The sequence below is a fragment of the Orcinus orca genome, chromosome 12, assembly GCF_937001465.1.
Source record: "Orcinus orca chromosome 12, mOrcOrc1.1, whole genome shotgun sequence".
In the NCBI taxonomy this organism is placed as follows: Eukaryota; Metazoa; Chordata; class Mammalia; order Artiodactyla; family Delphinidae; genus Orcinus; species Orcinus orca.
The window spans coordinates 5662524-5683688 of record NC_064570.1 but is presented as its reverse complement, the minus strand read 5'-3'; the positions used below and the strand labels follow the sequence as shown (position 1 = coordinate 5683688).

The 21165-nt window shown below is 38.1% G+C and overlaps 2 protein-coding genes across 16 annotated transcripts in view; one reads left to right on the top strand and one right to left on the bottom strand.

Annotated features, from left to right (window-relative positions):
* The window catches only part of LOC101286051 (1-acyl-sn-glycerol-3-phosphate acyltransferase delta), a 1414616-nt gene extending 1405033 nt beyond the window's left edge, over window positions 1–9583 (bottom strand). For 6 of the 14 annotated variants that reach the window (XR_004476314.2, XM_033403919.2, XM_033403916.2 and 3 more), the window contains exon 1: window positions 9434–9576. Coding sequence is in view for 11 of the 14 variants with exons in the window: in XM_033403919.2 (XP_033259810.1) it covers window positions 9434–9440 (7 nt within the window). In the remaining 3 variants the exon portion in view is untranslated. Of the gene's footprint in view, window positions 1–9433 lie in introns of all 14 variants that reach the window. The other 8 variants (XR_004476317.2, XR_004476316.2, XM_033403922.2 and 5 more) reach the window with 4 other exon arrangements.
* A 104-nt stretch (window positions 9584–9687) lies between these two features.
* Window positions 9688–21165, top strand: part of PACRG (parkin coregulated) — a 519791-nt gene continuing 508313 nt past the window's right edge. Inside the window, exon 1 of one of the 2 annotated variants that reach the window (XM_033403927.2) lies at window positions 9688–10157. In XM_033403927.2, coding sequence (XP_033259818.1) covers window positions 10014–10157 — 144 coding nt within the window. In that variant the 5' untranslated portion in view covers window positions 9688–10013. The remainder of the gene's footprint in view (window positions 10158–21165) is intronic. The other variant, XM_004278867.3, reaches the window with a different exon arrangement.

Here is a 21165-nt window from a genome sequence, read left to right as displayed (position 1 = left end):
AGGTTGAAAAGACCACCTCAAAATATCCATAACCTAACCCCTGAAACCTGTAAATGTGACCTTATATGGCAAAAGGACCTTGCATATGCAATTAAATTAAGGATTTTGGGATGGGAGGTTATCTTGGTGGCCCCTAAATGTAACCACAAGTGTTCTTATAAGAGGTAGGCAAAGGGAGATTTGACTACAGTAAAAGAGAAGGCAATATGACCACAGAAACAGAGACTGGAGTGAGGCAGCCAGGAGCCAAGGAGCCAGCACCCTGTAAAAATGGAAGAGGATTCTCCACTGAAGCTGCCAGAAGGAACTAGTCCTGCTAACACCTGGATTTTGGCCTCTTAAAACTCATTTTGGACTTGTGGCCTCCAGAACTGTAAGAGAATATATTTGTGTTGTTTTAAGCCACCAACCTTATGCTAACTTGTTATAGCAGCAACAGGAAGCTAATACAGTGATTGTATTGCCATGCCTCGATAGTGTATGATGCTATTGAAAAAAATGAAAAGTGAAATTATGGTACTAATATTTGTTTTTCTGAAAACGCTACTTTTATGACAAGAACATGAAATTACTACAAGTATGCTACCATTACTAATTTATTTGACAATTTGTCACAAAAGTGTAATCAGTTCTACATATATACCAACCAGTGATACATGTGTCCTATCCTTAAGACTAGGATTATAACACCATTGCATTTTTTGTATTTCCAAAATACTACATGCTTAATGCTGAAGAGGTGAAAAAACTCAGAAAACCACAGTAAAAAAAAAATCCCACAACCCAAAGATAATAATTTTGAGGTATACTTCCCAATATTTTTACATATATAAATAGCACTTAAAGCTACATAGTGAGAGACTGGGAGCAGCCAGAGCGCAGGGCGCGGAACACTCAAGGCAGTGCCTGGCATATCAGACTCTGAACTTTGGAGCCGGAGCCTAGAGCCGTGTAGCTGACAGGGTCTTGGTGCTACAGCCAGGTGTCAGGCCTGTGCCTCTGAGGTGGGAGAGCTGAGTTCAGGAGATTGGTCCACCAGAGACCTCCTGGCTCCACATAATATCAAACAGAGAAAGCTCTCAAAGAGATCTCCATCTCAACGTGAAGACCCAGCTCCATTCAATGAACAGCAAGCTACACGGCTGGATACTCTATGCCAAACAACTAGCAAGACAGGAATACAACCCCACCCATTAGCAGGGAGGCTGCCTAAAATCATAATAAGGTCACAGACACCCCAAACACACTATCGGACATGGTCCTGCCCACCAGAAACTGAAGATCCAGCTTCATCCACCAGAACACAGGCACTAGTCCCCTCCACCAGGAAGCCTACACAACCCACTGAACCAACATTAGCCACTGGGGGCAGACACCAAAAACAACGGGAACTACGACCTGCAGCCTGCGAAAAGGAGACCCCAAACACAGTAAGATAAGCAAAATGAGAAGACAGAGAAATACACAGCAGATGAAGGAGCAAGGTAAAAACCCACCAGACCAAACAAATGCAGAGGAAATAGGCAGTCTACTTGAAAAAGAATTCAGAGTAATGATAGTAAAGATGATCCAAAATCTGGGAAATACAATGGAGAAAATACAAGAAACGTTTAACAGCGACCTAGAAGAACTAAAGAGCAAACAAACAATGATGAACAGCAATATAAATGAAATTTAAAATTCTCTACAAGGAATCAATAGCAGAATAACTGAGGCAGAAGAATGGATAAGTGGCCTGGAAGATAAAATAGTAGAAATAACTACTGCAGAGCAGTAGAAAGAAAAAAGAATGAAAACAATTGAGGACAGTCTCAGAGACCTCTGGGACAACATTAAACACACCAACATTCGAATTATAGGGGTCCCAGAAGAAGAAGAGACAAAGAAAGGGACTGAGAAAATATTTGAAGAGATTATAGTTGAAAGCTTCCCTAATATGGGAAAGGAAAAAGTTAATCAAGTCCAGGAAGCACAGAGAGTCCCATACAGGATAAATCCAAGGAGAAACACGCCAAGACAGATATTAATCAAACTGTCAAAAATTAAATACAAAGAAAACATATTAAAAGCAGCAAGGGAAAAACAACAAATAACATACAAGGGACTCTCCATAAGGTTAACAGCTGATATTTCAGCAGGAACTCTGCAAGCCAGAGGGAGTGGCAGGACATACTTAAAGTGATGAAAGGGAAGACCCTACAACCAAGATTACTCTATCCAGCAAGGATCTGATTCAGATTCAACAAAGAAATTGAAAACTTTAGAGACAAGCAAAAGCTGAGAGAATTCAGCACCACCAAACCAGCTCTACAGCAAATGCTAAAGGAACTTCTCTAGGCAGGAAACACAGGAGAAGGAAAAGACCTACAATAAAACCCAAACCCAAAACAATTAAGAAAATGGTCATAGGAACATACATATCGATAACTACCTTAAATGTAAATGGATGAATGGATAAAGATGTGGCACATATATACAGTGGAATACTACTCAGCCATAGAAAGAAACAAAATTGAGTTATCTGTAGTGAGGTGGATGGACCTAGAGTCTGTAATACAGAGTGAAGGAAGTCAGAAAGAGAAGAACAAATACCGTATGCTAACACATATATATGGAATGTAAAAAAAAAAAAAAAATGATTCTGAAGAACCCAGGGGCAGGACAGGAATAAAGACACAGACGGAGAGAATGCACTTGAGGACACGGGGAGGGGGAACGGTAAGCTGGGACGAAGTGAGAGAGTGGCATGGACTTATATATACTGCCAAATGTAAAATAGATAGCTAGTGAGAAGCAGCCGCATAGCACAGGGAGATCAGCTCCGTGCTTTGTGACCACCTAGAGGGGTGGGATAGGGAGGGTGGGAGGGAGACACAAGAGGGAGGAGATATGGGGATATATGTATATGTATAGCTGATTCACTTTATTATAAAGCAGAAACTAGGGGCCTCCCTGGTGGCGCAGTGGTTAAGAATCCGCCTGCCATTGCAGGGGACACGGGTTCCAGCCCCTGTCCGGGAAGATCCCACATGCCGCAGAGCAATTAAGCCCGTGTATCACAATTACTAAGCCTGCGCTCTAGAGCCCGCGTGCTAAACTACTGAAGCCCACTGGCCGCAACTAGAGAAAGCCCGCACGCAGCAACACAGACCCAACGCAGCCAAAAATAAATAAATAAATCAGAAACTAACACACCATTGTAAAGCAATTATACTCCAATAAAGATGTTAAAAAAAAAGCTATCTAGTTCTCATTTATGCTAAGAAAGTTCTTATATTAATTTAAAAAAATCTTTCTTAACTATTAAAGAATTCACACATATTTATCAGTCTTAGGTCATTAATGTTAATCATCCTGTTGTCAACATTTGTTGAGGACAAAAAAAAAAAATCATGTCACCCCAGAAACCAGACCTCAAATGGCATTTCCACCCTTCTCTGACTAACTTTACCTGCATAACTTGCATTCTACTGGGCATAATATGATTAAATTGAGTACAGTAGCCAGAAGAGATGTTTAATAAATTTATACATGAATAATTGTGACAACCATAACTGGACTCAACAGAGAAGTTCCTTAGATGTTAAAACCCAAGTACAAATAATTCTAGAGCTTCCCCTCACCGCCCCCCCCCAAAAAAAGAGTTATAAAACGTGCTGCAGTACTAAACAGTACCCAATTGCCAGGGTATAAAGGCGAGGATACAGACCCCGTTTGAAACTCCAGCAACATAAACTATGAATAAGATAATTTGATGACTTTCTTGAAATCAAGCTGATGGGGAAAAAAATTCAATACATTTGATAAGAAAATGTGCATGTAGTAAGAAACGTACAAACACACACACACAGGCAATAAAAAAAGAAGAAAACTCTAGAGAGGACCATAATAAAGGAAGAAATTCCCTCACCTACCACTGACTGGGCATGTCACCAGTTCCTCAACGAACAACAGTAGGAAGCAAATATCAGACCTCCACTATATATCCCTTTCTGTTTATATCATATAACTATATCCAAACTGACTGCACAGTAAAACACACACAATTCCCATCCAACAGTATGAATTCAAGCCATCTTCATTTAAAAACATCTTTAGACATTGTCACACATATATCCAGACTTAGTGGATGCCAACCGACTTGTGCAGTCTACGTCTGCTTGTGATCAGCATCCCGGATAAGCAGCAACTCAGAAAATGCTGCCCCAGTTGTGCTTAAATCTGGACCTCTCACTCCCTGAGGAGTCACCAGGGAGCTGGAAAGGACTTCAAGCCATAGTTCACAGGTAGAGAGAAGACCTAGAGCATGAATTATTATTCTTAAGTCTTTATTTCTCCAGACAAGTAAGCTTAAATCCTGCCCTATCCTCAAGCCAGTCCAAGCTTCCTCAATCCCCAAAACTCTGGCTCAAGGGAAAAAATGTAATCAGGACCAGATTCCCCTCAAAACAAAATGCATTTGCTGCGCCTACGAGTAGTTTTACTGCAGACAACTCCCTGTCAAGAGAATGTCTATGGGAGAAGCCATGGTGGTCCTGGTTTGTTTAGTCACACAATTCCAGTCATGACCCTCAGGAACACTTGTATAACCAACCAAGCCCTGTGGAAACCCCAGAGGCAAGCAGGGAAAGAGCTCACCTCTTTAATTAGTCAGAAAGCAGCTGCTTCTGTGAGCTAAGGAATGAAACATTAAAAGTCCAGCTTCTGACAAAAGCAAAGAGTGTGGGGAAGAAGAAAATGAGGGAAGGAAAAAGGGAGAGTACAGGTAGATGCTACAACCAAAGGTTCACCTCCGAAACACACACATTACAAACCTCAGTCCCATTTCTCCATGTTAATACTGAGTGAATTTCAGGTGTCTAATTCCTGTCTTTCCATGTTCTGGAAAATGGATCTACTCTGAATAAGCTTTAAAATGACGATGTAACTGCAAAGGGCTTCATCTCAGGTAATATTATTTATTCACTGAAAGTTCAAAAAACACTTAATAGTAGGAATAACTGGTGCATTCATCAATTACATGGATAAATAATGAACATGTTTCAATTGGAACACCAGTATTAGTTCACCACTTTTTTCCCCTAATTTGATAGGGGTGGGGGTTTAAGGGATGGGGAAGGTTGCTATGTGCTGTACACAGAGATTCTTCTCACTTCTGATGTTAAGGGCTCTAAAATTATCTTTTATGGGGAACCCTATTCAAGTCTTACAGTAAGAGTCAACTGGAGAAATCATCAAGAACCCATCAACACTCTTAAAAATACAAATGTCCTAAGATGGTCCCAATACATGACCAAGCATATAAGTAAATAAGACAGGAAGGTGAGCTGCAACATAAATCTCTTTCTTTAATATTAAAAAATTTAAGAAAGAAACCATTCAGATTACTACAAAGAAACATTTAAAATAAGCTCATTAAATGAAAATTAAAACAGAAACACTATATAAGCACTGGGCCACAATTAAAGGCTGAAGAAACAGCAGGTAAGAAACAATTTCTACTGATCAAGAAACTAAAAGCTAACAGAATAAAGTATTCTGCGTTGAAACTGCTTTAATGAATATGAAACATTACCAAGTAAGAAGAACTTTCTTTTCTGAATTTTTCAAAGAAGCTTTGGAGGTAGAAATGGATTTGCATATCTTAATACAAAGTACTTTCATTGTATCATTTTCAAGCAATGAAGCCATGAGGTTTCAAAAAAATGTAGACTTCAAAAAAATCCTTAGAAATAGTTCCAAACTTGAAAAGGGCATAGAGTCATCATTCTAGAGCCTTTGGACCCAAAGAAGAACTGTACATAATTACATGAAATCTATGCAAAAACTTAGAACTTCTTTTGTGACACAATTGTACCTCATTATAAACAGCTTTCAGAGCCTACCTTGGGTACTTAGATGCAGGGTCACTTCTCATCTAAAATTACTGAAATGGCAGAGCAAGTAGCAGTAGACAGTATATTTAACTAAAATATAAATTCTGAGACTTTAAAATTCACTGCATACAAGCTTTAAAACAAATATGCAGAGTTGTGGGCAAACAGTACAGTGAGACTGTACATTCATGACGGCGGGGTGTTGTTTTCTGTTTTTTGTTTTTTGTTTTTTTTAACTCATGTATCCCTGGCACCTGGAACAGTACTGGGCACACAGTAGATACTCAATTATTGAATCTGCTCTCATGAAAATAAAGCATTATAAAATGAGAAGTGAAGGTTCTGAAGGCTTTTTCTTCATAAGATTCATTAAAAAAATTAAAATATACTGTTTTTCATCTATCAGAAAGACAAAAATAAAAAATTTTATGGTACACAGAGGGAACATGGACACTCATAAACATTGTTGGAGGGGGGCAGGGCCATTAAGGACAGTTGTGCACTTTGTGCACTGTTCGAAGGCAATGTCTTTGGAGAGACAGGGGAAACCCAGTAGGTGCTTTGCTGTTGAATGCTGGGTCAGTTCTGGGAAGGATGTCTTTTTGTAATTTTTCAGCTCAGAGGAGTAGGACAGCTCTTTGCTACCTTGTTATGGCAGACAGAAATGTAAAACAGCGTAATTTATTTTAAACAATTTGGAAATCCCTAGCAAAATTCAAAGTCTACAAACCCTTTAGCTAGAAAATCCACTTAGAAACTGTAATAATATTTTTACTTTACATATAGGCTTACATATGCAAATGAAATGATATGGACACAAACCTTCCTGATGACAGCAACTGTCTGTAAACCTACTGTATGCTCATTTATTGGAGAGTACCTGCATAAGTTATGTACATCCACTAAATACTAGACAGGAATCACTGTAGGGTGGATCTGTACATGCAGGTTTGTAAGTCTTCTAAGAGATGTTAAGTTAAACAAGATACAGAAGAGATTATGTTCTAATTATTTTTTAAATCACTCAAAAATCATTTTTAAGACATTGGGTTTGAATTTCAAAATTGGCAACATGGTTATATATATATCCATGCACTTTAACATCTGATACTACTTAAATACCTAAATCCAGTTCTATACAACATACATATAGAATATACCACAAGTATTACTATTAAAATTCAATTTTATACACACAAAAATGGTAATTTTAAAAAAGGGTGAAATATAATTTTAAGAGAGGTACCAAAAATTACATTTTTCTAAGTTGAATTCTCTTAAGTTTTTATTATGCTTTATATTATCTTAACATCCTCTCCATATTTCTCAAAACGTCATAATTTTTCACCCACTTAAATTATATTTCTATAGCTGTCTGAGTCAGGGCATTTAACATATTAATCATAATCTAACTGGAAAATGTAAGTACTTTTGAAACTGTCTCTGTGCCAAGAAAGAATCCTGAATTTTGAGAAAGCAAAAAAAGGTAATTTTACTGGTAGTGAGGCAACAGTCAATCCCCCTTACTCCTATTCTTCCAAGAAATGCAATTTTTGTTTTTCCTTAAAAGTGAGCTGAGATTTACATAAAGTAGAAGAGTACTGTTAGCATTAAAGAATGTGTAGCAATTAAAGACAGCATAGGCACAAAAGGGGCAAGTTCTGAGCAGCACACATGTCTTTAACAAAAATAAAATAATCCCCAGATATATATTAATGTATATTTTAATCTCCAGTATATCACTGGATATAGACTATAAATAAGGCCTTTCCTGGCTCCAAAGTTTAGTCAGAAACGGGAAACATCACTCCAAGACTTTCCTTCAATTGCTCCCACTTTCACTTACCTTTGGCATTATTCAACTGAACCAACTCCAAAATTGGCAATTAAGATTTTTATTAAAATGTACCCATTGACCGAATTAGGCAATGCAAGTAGTTGACTAGCTGTATAGTTTATTGTACATTGTCCACATGGTTTTAACAAGTAAGGTACTTTTCCTGGGAGGGAGCATGGATTTATTTATGTTGTAATACACTTATTTGCACTGTGTCAAACAATAGCTGGAGTATGAGAAAGAACACTTTTAAAAATCCACCTTACATTCTCCACATCACTACCAGTTATTAATAAATGTCTAATCGTCAAATCTAAAGATAATACGCTTCCTTCCTGTGTTCCTAAATCCCAAACTAAACTGCATAAACATAGTTCATTCTAACAAAGTTATCTATATAATCGTCTATTAGACAACAATTTAGAATTAAGTGATGATTTTTAGATCTTAAATTCTTGCCTGTATATAGCTTCACCAACAATCATACCATGCTAGAAAGGTAAGAAAAATTGGACAACATCCTTAGGTTTTATCATTGTTGCAAACACAGTGTCAGTTAGCTGGCATGATTCTCCTAGTGACGGATAAAACGTTTTACACTTTAACATTCGTTTAATAAATAAAAGATGTAAGTTTATCAGTGCATACAAACTTATATATTTTTAAAAATCACCTTCTACCTTCTTGGATAGACGACATCTGACTTCAGATGTACTTGCGCTTCGTAAGTGGTGCCCATTCAAGAATAATCCCCAAATAAACTCACCAAACCAATACATGATCTACAGGAAATCTGTCATAATAATCTCCCCAAACATCAATGTTTTGTAATCACACTGTGCGTTTCCATTAATTTTCAGAGATAACCCTTAAAATAACTTTTGGCTTAACAATCCTGGAAGACAGGAACTTTTCTAACCTTATATATTACAGGGTTTATAAGCAACTCTAACAGCCACTTCCAAAGCTTTATTCACATAAATGCACCTAGGGCCTTCTGTGTATAAAAAAAGTGTTTTTTTGTTTGTTTTTTGTTTTGTTTTGTTTTTGCAAAATGAATCGTTAGTTCATTATGCGAAAGTTTTGATCCTTGTTATCACTGACTCAATTATTCTTTCAACTCAGACCTCCAGGGAGAGATTTAGAAGACAAAACCCAAGGGAGCAAGAAGTTTAAATCCATCTGCAGGAATCTGTTTTGACCTCAACCATCGTCCCTAGGCACTGTCCATTAGAGCTTAGCGCTTCGCGAGCGTTTCCCTTAAAGAGTTCTCCGGAGAGTGGGTCCCAATCTGTCCTAAGCGGCAAGACCGCCTCCCAAGCGCCCTGAGGGACGGAAACCGGGGCGGAAGGTGGGGCCTTCCCACAGCCCCTAGAGGTCTGGCGGGCGGTGCGCTCGCTGACGGACCGCGGGACGCAGCCTTCGCCTCGGGCAGCGCCGAGGCGCACGCCAGGGTCCCTCGCGAAGTTGGCTCCAGGGGGAAGCCCGTCAAACGAGGGCCGGGTCGGGGCTTAGGACACACACACACTTATTCTCCAGGGCCACGGCGGGCACCGGGGAGCCGGCGGCGCAGGCTGAGGGTGGCGCGGACACCGACACCCTGCCACGGACAGCGGACACGGGCAGCACCCCGGCGTCCCTGTCAGCCAAGGCCCGGCGCGGCGCAACAGCTGGGCGCGAGGCGGCGCAGAGAGGCTGTACCTGTCAGGTACCCACGTACCTATCATGGCCACTGGGCAGTTGGAGGCTGCCGGGCGAGCAAGGGCCTACACGCACGCCGGCGGCCGCCTGCGCCTCACACGAGCGACGCTCCCGGGTTAAATCGTGCAGGAAGCCTGTCCCCCGCGCCCGCCCTTGGGGGCGCGCATGCGCAAAGGGGGCTTAGCCCGAGGCCTTCTGGGAGTCGTAGTTTTAATGCGTAGTCTCTCCTCAGGTCGGTCGCTGCCGCCCGCGGATCGCCGCCCGCCGCCCTTCCGGCCTGAGGCCTAGGAAACGTCCGTCACAGAGAGGCAGGGTCATTCGGCCGTAGTGTTGACGTGTCGCTTAGCAACCGGGAGGGTTACCTTTGGAAGCTTGTTGCGGCTCTAGCCTCTGTCCTGCCCTCTTCCCGCCCCTCCCCTCCCCTCAACTCCCTTCACCTGGGAGCTGCCAAACATCTGGATAAACTTGGGCACTACGAGGGCGTGAAGTTCTACAGTAACGCGCCTTTTTACATTTTTTCCCGACCTCCTTCTCACATCCGTAAAACTCACTGATTCTTTTACTACACGTTTTATGAGAACAAGACATTTTCTAGGAAGATGGTGGCCGAAAAAGAGACCCTGAGCTTAAACAAATGCCCAGACAAGATGCCGAAGAGGACCAAGCTGCCGCTCCTGGTGCACCAGCCTCACTCCCTGGTTTCTGAGGGCTTCACAGTCAAAGCCATGATGAAAAACTCAGTCGTAAGTGATCTTCCTGAATTGAATGTACTCGCTCCGAATCAGGGGACACCAGGTTGTAGAGGATGGCTAGCCCTAGGATGGATTCTGGGCCCATATCTAGGGTGGTCTTTGCCAAAAATGGCAATTACTCGGCCAGTAACAGACGGTGCCCAACAGAGTGTGGAGGTCCAGGCTAGGCTGCTAGAAGGGATCTCGGGCAGCTGACGTACTGTGCCCGTTTCTAAGCACCTTCCTAATAACTCACGGTTTCTAGACCACCTAAATTTACTCTTAAGCTATTTACACAAAGAAGAAAGATCCCCTTTACTTCTTGATTCCTAAACTGTCTCACTCAGCAAAAGGCCTTATAGAAGGAGAGTTCTTAGAAATCATAAACTCTCTTGCAAAATTTAACATGTGCTGATGTACAGCTGGGAACATAAACTCATTAATTAACAGTAAGAAATTTCATCAATCAACCTAGAAATTTTTAGAATATCCTAGCATTTCTTCTAATAACACTCACAAAATCGCATGTTAGAGTACTAAAAGGCAACTTAATAAGAAGTCTATTTCCAGATAGATCTTTTAAACTATTAATTTTAAACAATCCAAGCTTCTGTTCAAGTATCTCTCTCTGCCTATTAATACAATTCATATTTCATTTCTACTGTTTTGTGGTAGTAAAAATCAACTATTCTCAATATTCTCAATAGTTTACTTAGGAGGAAAAGTTTTAAACTGCACACAAATGGTTTGGGTATGTGCATGATAGTTTAAAAAAAAAAACTTTTAATTTGGTATGCTACACCAGGTTTTACTACTGAGTAAGCACTTGTCTGTGAATGAGATAGTCAATAATAAATGCAGCTTTCAAATTTGTATAATTTACACTCTGGGAGGATCTGACTTATTGTAGAGCAACTCATTATGTTAAATGAAGAGCATTGCTTTCCAGTGTCACATTATTCGTTTTACATAAATGTTGCAAACCTAATACCTTATTCCTAAACCACATCCTTAAAATACAGGAATGAAACAGATCACCTTTAGATGCTGAGGCCAGATTCCCATGTTGCTACACAAAATGAAATTCTGGTTGTCAGAATGTGTGTCAGTTGAATTGCAATAGTTAAAATTCTTAGAAATAGACTAAAACTTTCTGCTTGTTGTAACTGCAGTCCTTTGGCATGTATTTCATGTGAATATGTGGTCATGGGAGTCAATATAACTCATTTATCAGCAACACAGAATACCATAACATTCAAGCTAATTATTTCTTTTTTTCTTCTAAACAGTATATATGATTATAATTTTAGTGATTTTTTTCAATGTTATATTTCTTCAAAGACATGTAAAAAATTGGTCAGATTCTTTTTTTTCTAAACCTATATTTACAATCACGTTTTCTTTTTAAAAAACATAGCTTTGCACCTAAAGTCATAATTCTGGAAAATCAAGTATTTCAGTACTGACAAATGTAACAAATATGCTTACAAGACTCAAACAAAAAAATCGATTATGAAGCAGCCTTCATTATAAACAACTTATTTGAGATAAATTATCTTTTTATTTCCATATACTTAAGGAAAATCCCTTAGTGTAATATTTATGTCTCCTTTGGGATCCTCAAAAGAGGATGAGTCATTCTTTCACTCCATTTAGTGGAAATCATAATTGTTAGATGTGAACATTATTCATCCATTCATTCATTCAATCAACAATAGTTTTTTTGTTTGATTGTTTTTTGTTTGTTTTTTTAAATCTGAGAACTTGCTCAGCATAGTTCTGGGGATTTGGGATCAGCAAAACAAAGTCTCAGTCCTTAAAACTCCAAGGAGAACCACCACTAACAGCAATGGTCAAGTCTTGATAAAAGAGAGAGACTGTTTATACAAACTAACTTCAGTGGTACAGGAAGTAAAACCCTTCCTTTTCGTATCCAATATTAACATCTCAACATTTCTGCCCTCGACAGTGTAGACCTTTCAGCATTACATGGTCAAAACACCCCTCTTTTCTAAGGTTTATTTCTATTCAGAAAATAACATGCCAATCTCCAGCTTTTCTTTTCTTTTTTTTTTTTTTTAACATCTTTACTGGAGTATAATTGCTTTACAATGGTGTGTTAGTTTCTGCTTTATAACAAAGTGAATCAGTTATACATATACATATGTTCCCATATCTCTTCCCTCTTGTGTCTCCCTCCCTCCCTCTAGGTGGTAACAAAGCATCGAGCTGATCTCCCTGTGCTATGCGGCTGCTTCTCACATGTATATATGTCCATGCCACTCTCTCACTTCGTCCCAGCTTACCCTTCCCCCTCCCCATGTCCTCAAGTCCATTCTCTACATCTGTGTCTTTATTCCTGTCCTACCCCTAGGTTCTTCAGAACCATTTTTGTTTTTTGTTTAGATTCCATATATATGTGTTAGCATACGGTATTTGTTTTTCTCTTTCTGACTTACTTCACTCTGTATGACAGTCTCTATGTCCATCCACCTGACTACAAATAACTCAATTTTGTTTCTTTTTATGGCTGAGTAATATTCCATTGTATATATATGTGCCACATCTTCTTTATCCATTCATCTGTCAATGGACACTTAGGTTGCTTCCATGTCCTGGCTATTGTAAATAGAGCTGCAATGAACATTGTGGTACATGACTCTTTTTGAATTATGGTTTTCTCAGGGTATGTGCCCAGTAGTGGGATTGTCCAGCTTTTCTTTTTTTTTTTTTTTTTTCGGCACGCGGGCCTCTCACTGTTGTGGCCTCTCCCGCTGCAAAGCACAGGCTCCGGACACGCAGGCCCAGCGGCCATGGCTCACGGTCCCTGCCGCTCCGCAGCACGTGGGATCCTCCCGGACTGGAGCACAAACCCATGTCCCCTGCATCGGCAGGCGAACACTCAACCACTGCGCCACCAAGGAAGCCCTGTCCAGCTTTTCTTAATTGCAACTCCTTGTTCCAAAAGCCAACCCTCAAACCACTTTTCTAGTGTTAGGGCTTGCCATCAGTTCCTCTTTCCAACACTCACTAATTAAATAAGTCACCATTCCATTGCACTTCCCCAAAGGCTTGTAGAACTATATCCTAAGGAGGTATATGGAGACTCCCAATGTTTCACTGAGGGTGCTTTAGTAATATAAGTATACAAGCTTAATCATAGACAGATATGATCAGGTGGGCTGTGCAAGCCGAAATCCTTAAACAGTCATAATCTATGTATGTGAATGCAAAATTATTTACAAAATAATGATAAATATGTAAGTAGCTAGTTTTTTTTTTTAAATCCTGATGTCAAGTGTTCTTCAACTGTAAGTAGTTCCTTTACCTATGTGAAATTGTTGTTGCATTCTGTATAGAAACAAGCAATGAGAAAACTCCTGCAATCAGAGAATAATAATCAAATTCATATTATTATAATGTTTGACTCAAAAGAATGATAGGAGATGCAGAATTTGAAGATTTCCTAGTTTATTTTCCCTTTAAAGGCCTTGTTTGTGGTCTGATAGAACCTATAGCCAGAAACCAGTAACCCAGTGTTGTATTGGCTTCTTCTCAACAGATGGTAGCTGCTTTCTGTGCTAACCTACCTTATCATAAAGCAAGTTAGGATATGGGCCCAAGGTTATGATGAATGAGATGCTGACTTCAACTGAAGCTTTATACTACATCTTTCCTTTTCAGTAGACTATAGATGTTTTATGCTCAAAGTTTATGGGAATGGGAGAAATAATTCTTTAATATTACTTTACTTATATAGAAACTTTTATGCTTACAAATTCATTCAACACATAGGAGCAATGGTCAGTATTTATAAATTATATATTAAGATATTGATTTGGCTGCTGTAACGGTGACCAAATAACAATAGTTTAACTAAGATGGAAGTTCTCTCAGAGTCCAAGTTTGTAGGCAATTCATGGAGACTGGGCACTACTTCCCAATGAGATAGGTCCAGGGACTTAGGAGCCTTGTATATTCTTGTTTTGCATCCTGCAGGATGATGCCCTGAGTCCAGGTGAGCTCACCATCACCAGGGTCAAATCCCTACTCTCAGGATGGAGGAAATAAGAAACAGAGTGCTTCCTTTTATGAGCATGACCCAGACACAGCACCCCACTTTCATTCACATCCCACTGGCCAGAGTTTAGTCACAGGCCTATATTTTCCCTTTTTGCAAAAGCCTGTGAAAGACTGACCCTTGCAGCAACTCTAGGCCCCCATATCTGTTCCTTCAGGAAAAGGGCTAAGAGTTATATCGTTCCAAAAGAGCATAATCTCCAACACCTACTTCATGCAAGAGGAGAGAAAAATGAGTAAGGAGCAACCTGCAAGAAAAAGTAGGAAGAAATGGAGAGCAAGCAGCATGTTCCAGAAGCTGCACTCATCACTTTTGCTCAAATCCATTGCCAAACCTAGGCTTATGGCAACAACCACTTACAGGAGAGGCTGGGAAATGTAGTCTCTGACAGGTAGCTCTGTGTTCAGCTAAAACTTGAGGCATTTCATTACTGTAGCAAAAGGAAGAACAGAAATGTGGGGTTTATTCGAAGTGTCCACCGTGAGAGTTAAATATTGCTAGAAAAGAAAAGAAGAGGGACAAGTAAAACAATTACAGTACAAATAAATGCACATCCATGGTAAGGCTTACAAATACCTACTTAGGACAGTGGAAGTGCTAATGACGAAGGGACCAAGTGACAATAACCTCATTGAGACCCTCATTACCTTTTGTCTAGGTTTTGGCAGTATCATCAAAACTGGTCTCTAGACTCCATTCACCAATCAGTTGATTGCCTCAATCAACTATCAGTACTATTACGCTTATCCTTCCAGTGCAAAGTTCTCTTATTATTGCTGAAAGCTTTTGGAGATCACTGGTTCTTATAGCAAAAAAATCATGGAACCTCCACAAGACCAGCAAGGCCTTCTGTGATCTAACCCTATTCTATGGATTTAATTTCATCTCCCACTATTCTCACTTGCTTCCACCAAATTAAACTGTAACTCTTCATTGCTTTGATTTTGCTTGTGTTGTTCCCTTTGCTTCAATGCCCTTCTCCCTACATATCTGCAAACACAAATCCCTTCAGTCATTAGGTAACAAATGATCACTGACTGTGCCATACACTCTTTTAGGTGCTGGAAATCTAGCAGTAAGGAAGAGGCTAAATGCATGCCATCAAGGAGCTTATATTTTTGCAGCCAGCTAAGAGGCCAACTGCTTCAAGATGACTCCCCTAATTCTCTTTCTCAACCAAGATGGAAACTTATTTTTGTTCATTGTTTTCTACCATTTATTAGAGTTATGTCTACCCATGTTTTACCTCCTCGAGTAAATTCCCTGTGAGGGCAGAATCTGTGTCCAAGTCATTTTTTTCATCCTAACAGCACCTAACAATGTACTCAATAAATATTTGATGAATGAAGGAAAGCAATTCTACACTTTTCTGTTATCTCATCGCTTTCCTCCTGTTGTTATAACTGTTATCTGTCTTTAGTTTGTTTGTTTTTTTTAAACCACCCTCCTCCAATTGAGGAGCCCAGAAGTTCCCTTTAAAACTCAGCCAGATGATGACATTGATCACTTCAGATCCTCAGGTGGCTCATCTTAGTGTAAAGCTGAAGTTTTTAAGCTCCTATAAGGCACTATGTAATCTAGCTGCCATTTCTTCTTTATGTGTATAACTTAGTACTTCCTCCCTCCCTCGTTCTGTTCCATCCACAATAGTTTCCTTGCAGTTTCTTGAATACACCAGTTACACAGCTGCCTCAGTACCTCTGCCCTTCCTGTTCCCTCTGCCTGAAATATATTTCCCCCTACATATCACCATCTCTTGATCCTTCAAATATTTGTTCAAAAAACTAACTTTTTAGTGAGGCCTCTCTGACTATTTAAAATGTCAGCCTCTTAATAACCCCCTCCATCCCTGTTTCAGCACACCCATCTTCTTTCCCTTTGTTGTATTTTTCCATAGACACTGATCACTCTCTAATATTAATCTAGTTTATCCTATGTCTTCTTCCACTACAGAGTAAGCTCCTTGAGGGCAGGGAATTATTACTGTTTCACTCACTGCTGCATATCCAGCTCTAGAAAAGTTCCTGGCACATAGTAGGAGCTATTATTTTTTGTCAAATGAATTAATGAATGACCATGTTTTATACTATAATTAGCAATCATCTTCAAATTAGCAACTTCAAGGAAATGCTAATGGTGTTAAATAAGTATAAAATATAGGAATGAGAATAATTTAGAAATGTTTTATGCCATTTTTAATTAGCTTCTTATTAAAGTTATACATACCCATTGTAAAATGTTTAAGTGGCTTGGCTTAGCAAAGCTCTCTCCTATTTAATATTACGGGGAAAATTTTAACCTTTTTTTCGCTAGTCCTCTTATAATTACAATGTTTTATTTTAAAGCTTTACTTCATCTTAATTCATTTTGGTTTAAGAAGTGAGGTATAAATTTTATTATATTTTTTCCAAATTGGTCAAAAGTTGTTGCATTACCTTTCACATATAGTTAAACTGGATTATAAAAAAAAATCTGCCTATTTAATTTGAATGCTCTGCCAGTGCTATATGTATATTAATGATAGTGGCTTTGTGTATGCTTTAATATGTGATAGGGCTCATCATCTCTATTCCATTTCTGTTTCTGAGCAATCCTATGAGGAGTCAGGGCAGACTTTTTTTTTTCCATTCAGCATATAAATCTCAGACAATTTAATTTTTTGTTGTTGTGCATCACCTATTAAATGGCAGAGCAAAGAATGTATGCTATATTACTAGATTTTTCTAACTGAGAACAATCCTCTCGATCACTTTTTTTAGACTTTGGTAGATGCATAACATGCAAGTGGAAAATGTACACATATCACTTGATAAATATTAAACCAAACACACTGGTGTAGCCAGAACCCACATCAAGAAACCTTACCAACACCACAAAACCCCTTCAGGACCTTTCCAGTCACTGCCCATATACACCCTAAGCTAACCTTATCCCAACTTCTATCAACAGATTTCTGCTTATATTCATGGAATCATAGAGTATGTAGTTGTTTTATGTCTGACTTCTGGGATCACCACTGTGAAATTCACCCACATTACTGCATATGATCATAGATCCTTAATACTCATTTCTTTCTACTATTTTCACATGGGAATATAACATAATTTATTGATCCATTCCTGTGTTGATGAGTATTTATGCGACTTCTAGGTTAAGACTTACAAATAGTGCTACTAGGAAAATTCTAGTATTTTTTTTAAACTGAGGTATAGTTGATGTACAATATTATATAAGTTTCAGATGTACAACCTGGTGATTCACAATTTTTAAAGATTATACTTCATTTATAGTTATCGTAAAATATTGGCTAAATACCCTGTGCCAGTGTCCATTCCCTGTGCCAAGGACTATGTCCTTGTAGTTTATTTATTTTATACATAGTAGCTTGTGCCTCTTAATCCCCTACCCCTACTTTGCTCATTCTCCCCTTCCCTCACCCCACTGGTAGCAACTAATTTGTTCTCTATATCTGTGAGTCAGTTTCTTTTTTGTTATATTCACTAGTTTGTTTTATTTCTTAGATTCCATGTATAACAGACAATATTCCATGTGATAACAGGCAGTATTTGTCTTTCTCCGTCTGAATTATTTCACTAAGCATAATACCCTCCTGGTCCATCCATGTTGTTGCAAGTGGCAAAATTTCATTCTTTTTTATGGCTGAGTAGTAGTCTATTGTATATATGTACCACATCTTTTTTATCCATCCATCTGTTGATGGACACTTAGTTTGCTTCCATATCTTGGCAATTGTAAATAATGTTGCTATGAACATTGGGATACATGTATCTTTTTGGATTAGTGTTTTCATTTTCTTCCAGTATATACTCAGGGTGTAATTGCTGGATCATATGGTAGTTCTATTTTCAGTTTTTTGATGAACCTCTGTACCGTTTTCCACAGTGGCTGCACCAATTTACATTCTCACCAACAGCATACAAGCGTTCCTTTTCTCCACATCCTCGCCAGCATTTGTTATTTATGGTCTTTCTGATGATAACCGTTCTGATATGTGTGAGGTGATATCTCGTTGTTTTGATTTGCATTTCTCTGATGATTAACAACGTTGAGCATCTTTTCATGTGCCTGTTGGCCATTTGTATGTATGTCTTCTTCAGAAAAATGTCTATTCAGTTCTTTTGCCCATTTTTTAAATTGGGTAAATTTGCTAAAAAAAATAAATAATGCTAAATCTATGTCAAACAGCATACTGCCTGTATTTTCTTCTAGGAGTTTTATGGTTTCTGGTCTTACATTTAGGTCTTTAAACCATTTAAAATTTATTTTTGTATGTGGTGCAAGAAAATGTTCTAATTTTATTTTTTTACATGTAACTGTCCAGTTTTCCCAGCACCACTTATTGAAGAGACTGTCTTTTCTCCATTGTGTATCTTGCCTTCTTTGTGATAGATTAATCTACCATAAGTGCATGGGTTTACTTCTGGGCTCTCTATTCTTTTCCATGTATCTGTGTGTCTGTTTTTGTTTGTTTGTTCGTTTGTTTTTGCCAGTATCATACTGTTTTGATTACTGTAGCTTTGTAGTATAGTCTGAAGTCAGAGAGCATAATACCTCCAGCTCTGTTCTTCTTTCTAGTACCTATTTTTGGACAACATATGTAAGAATGTCCAGGTTGCTGGGTCCTAGGGTTTGCATATGTTTGCTTTAGTAACTATATAAAAACCATTTTCAAAATTGAGTTTTCAAATTTAAACTCCTGCCAGCTCTGAATAAGAGTACCATTTGCTCTATAATATCATCGATAACTACTATTTTCTTTATTTTGCATTTTAGGTATTCTAGTGGGTGTATAATGTTATCTCATTGTGGATTTAATATTCATTTTTATTCTGACTAATGGAATTTAAGACTTTTTAATTTATTTATTGGCCATTTGGTTGTCTTTTGTGAAGTGCCTTTCTAGACTTTTGCCTCCTTTTCTCTTGGCTTGATTGGGTGTATTTATTTGTAATGATTCTTATTCTTCATATTTTATTCTAAATGATATAAAGCAATTGTCAAATACATGTATTGCAAGTATAGTTTCCCTGTCAGTGAGTTTCCTTTTCATTCTCTTAATGGTGACTTTCATCCTCCTCTTTTTAAAATATACATTTATGAGAAAAAAAAAGATCATAAACATTTTCTTATGTATTTTTTATAATGTTTTCCTCAACCAATTTCAATAGTTTCACAATAAGATATGTATACATTGAGACAAAAGACTTTGAGAATAAATTAGAATGATCAGAAATAAAATAGAACAAACAACAGTGAAACAATGAAATAAAATGTAGTTAAAGTAGGAAGCTTGAGCTTAAGAAGAAGAGAATCAATTTTTTCATTCATAAGCATCAGTATATTTATTGATTGATGTTCACATTTCATTCTGAGCTTCTTGGCATCAGAAGGGGCCAAAAGGGGAACATTATACATTTCTCATTATCATAAAAGAAGTAGCCTGCCAATCCTTGTAGGGAATTCAAGCTTTCTCTACACTGAATTCTCAGAGAAACTGATCCTGTAGCATTTTAAATACATGCAACACACCATATCTATATTTTTATTTCTTATTTGAAATACACTAGCCAATTTCATCCACAACAGACTTCAGTAAGGGCCAGGTAGGTGATGTTAAAATCTGTCTTGAGGAACTGGATTTTCCATGAGATTAAATTCACATGGTATATGTATGTAGGCTTTTGATGGTCCAATTTGATCCAAGAACAGAATTCACAGTGCCTACAGGAGAGTGTAGACTTTGTTTTAGCTGTGGTTGTTCTCAGTTCATTTTATGACAGTAGCGAGATAGCTTCTGTTTTTATAAAGTGTCAGAGAGAAAGTGTGTGATGCTATGAGACCACAGCTCTGAATGGCCTGAAAGAGGCTGGAAAGACTTCTCAAAGGGAATCTTGTTTGGTGAAATATAAAAGATGAGGGGGACTGAGGGGAAGAGTTAGGGGCAGTAGGAAAAGGCTCAGAGGCAAGACAGACCAGGTTTCCTGCTCACTCAGTTTTCAATCTTTATTTTATGCTTTCTTTGCCCAAAAGAATTATGTTATAAATTCTATTCATTATATATATGTTTAAAATTCTTTAAATTGTATATATTTTATAGAATATATAAGTAAAGTATATATGTACTTTATGAAAAATGTATGTACATAATACACATTTATATAGCTTGCATATTTAGCTTGTATTGTGTATAATTATAATACCTTCTATGAAATTATACAGATTCCTTCTAACTTGCTAATATTTTACATGTCATTACAAACTCCTCTTGCGCATTTAAAAAAACCTCATAGAATTCTGTTCTTTGAATGTGCCATAATTTCTTTCGTAATTCGCTCAGGTTGCTTTCTGTTTTTTGCTATTATACATAATGACAAAGTTAATATTTTTATATAATTTTTCTGCATTTTAAAACATCTCTTTGAAATATAATTTCTGAAGTAGAATTACTGAATCAGAGTTCTTCAGAATCTGAAGACTCTGATGAAAGTTTGATCTATACCACTCCCTGCAATGCTTGACTCTGCGTGTTCTACTGTCTCCTTGTGGCCTGAGGCAAAGGCCTGAGGTTTCTAAGTACCCCAGCCCTGCCGGCTATCCACCTTCCCCACCTGCAGCATGTTGAGGGGATCAATATCTCAGCACCTCTGAAACCCATTCATAATACATATTGTAAATGGATTTGAAACATCTAAGGCTGTGGTTCACAGATTGCAAATTGTAATCACCTGGGTAGCTAAAAATACTGATTTCTAGGTCCATCCTCTAAGATTCTGATTTAATTGTTCTAATTGTGTCTGTAGTTGATTGAATTCGTGTTTAATAGAGGTTCAGAACCTTTAGGGACATAGTATTATGCTATTCAATTTTTCCAAAGACATTTATTTATTAAGCAGTGTTCTATTCCTTGCTGATTTGTGT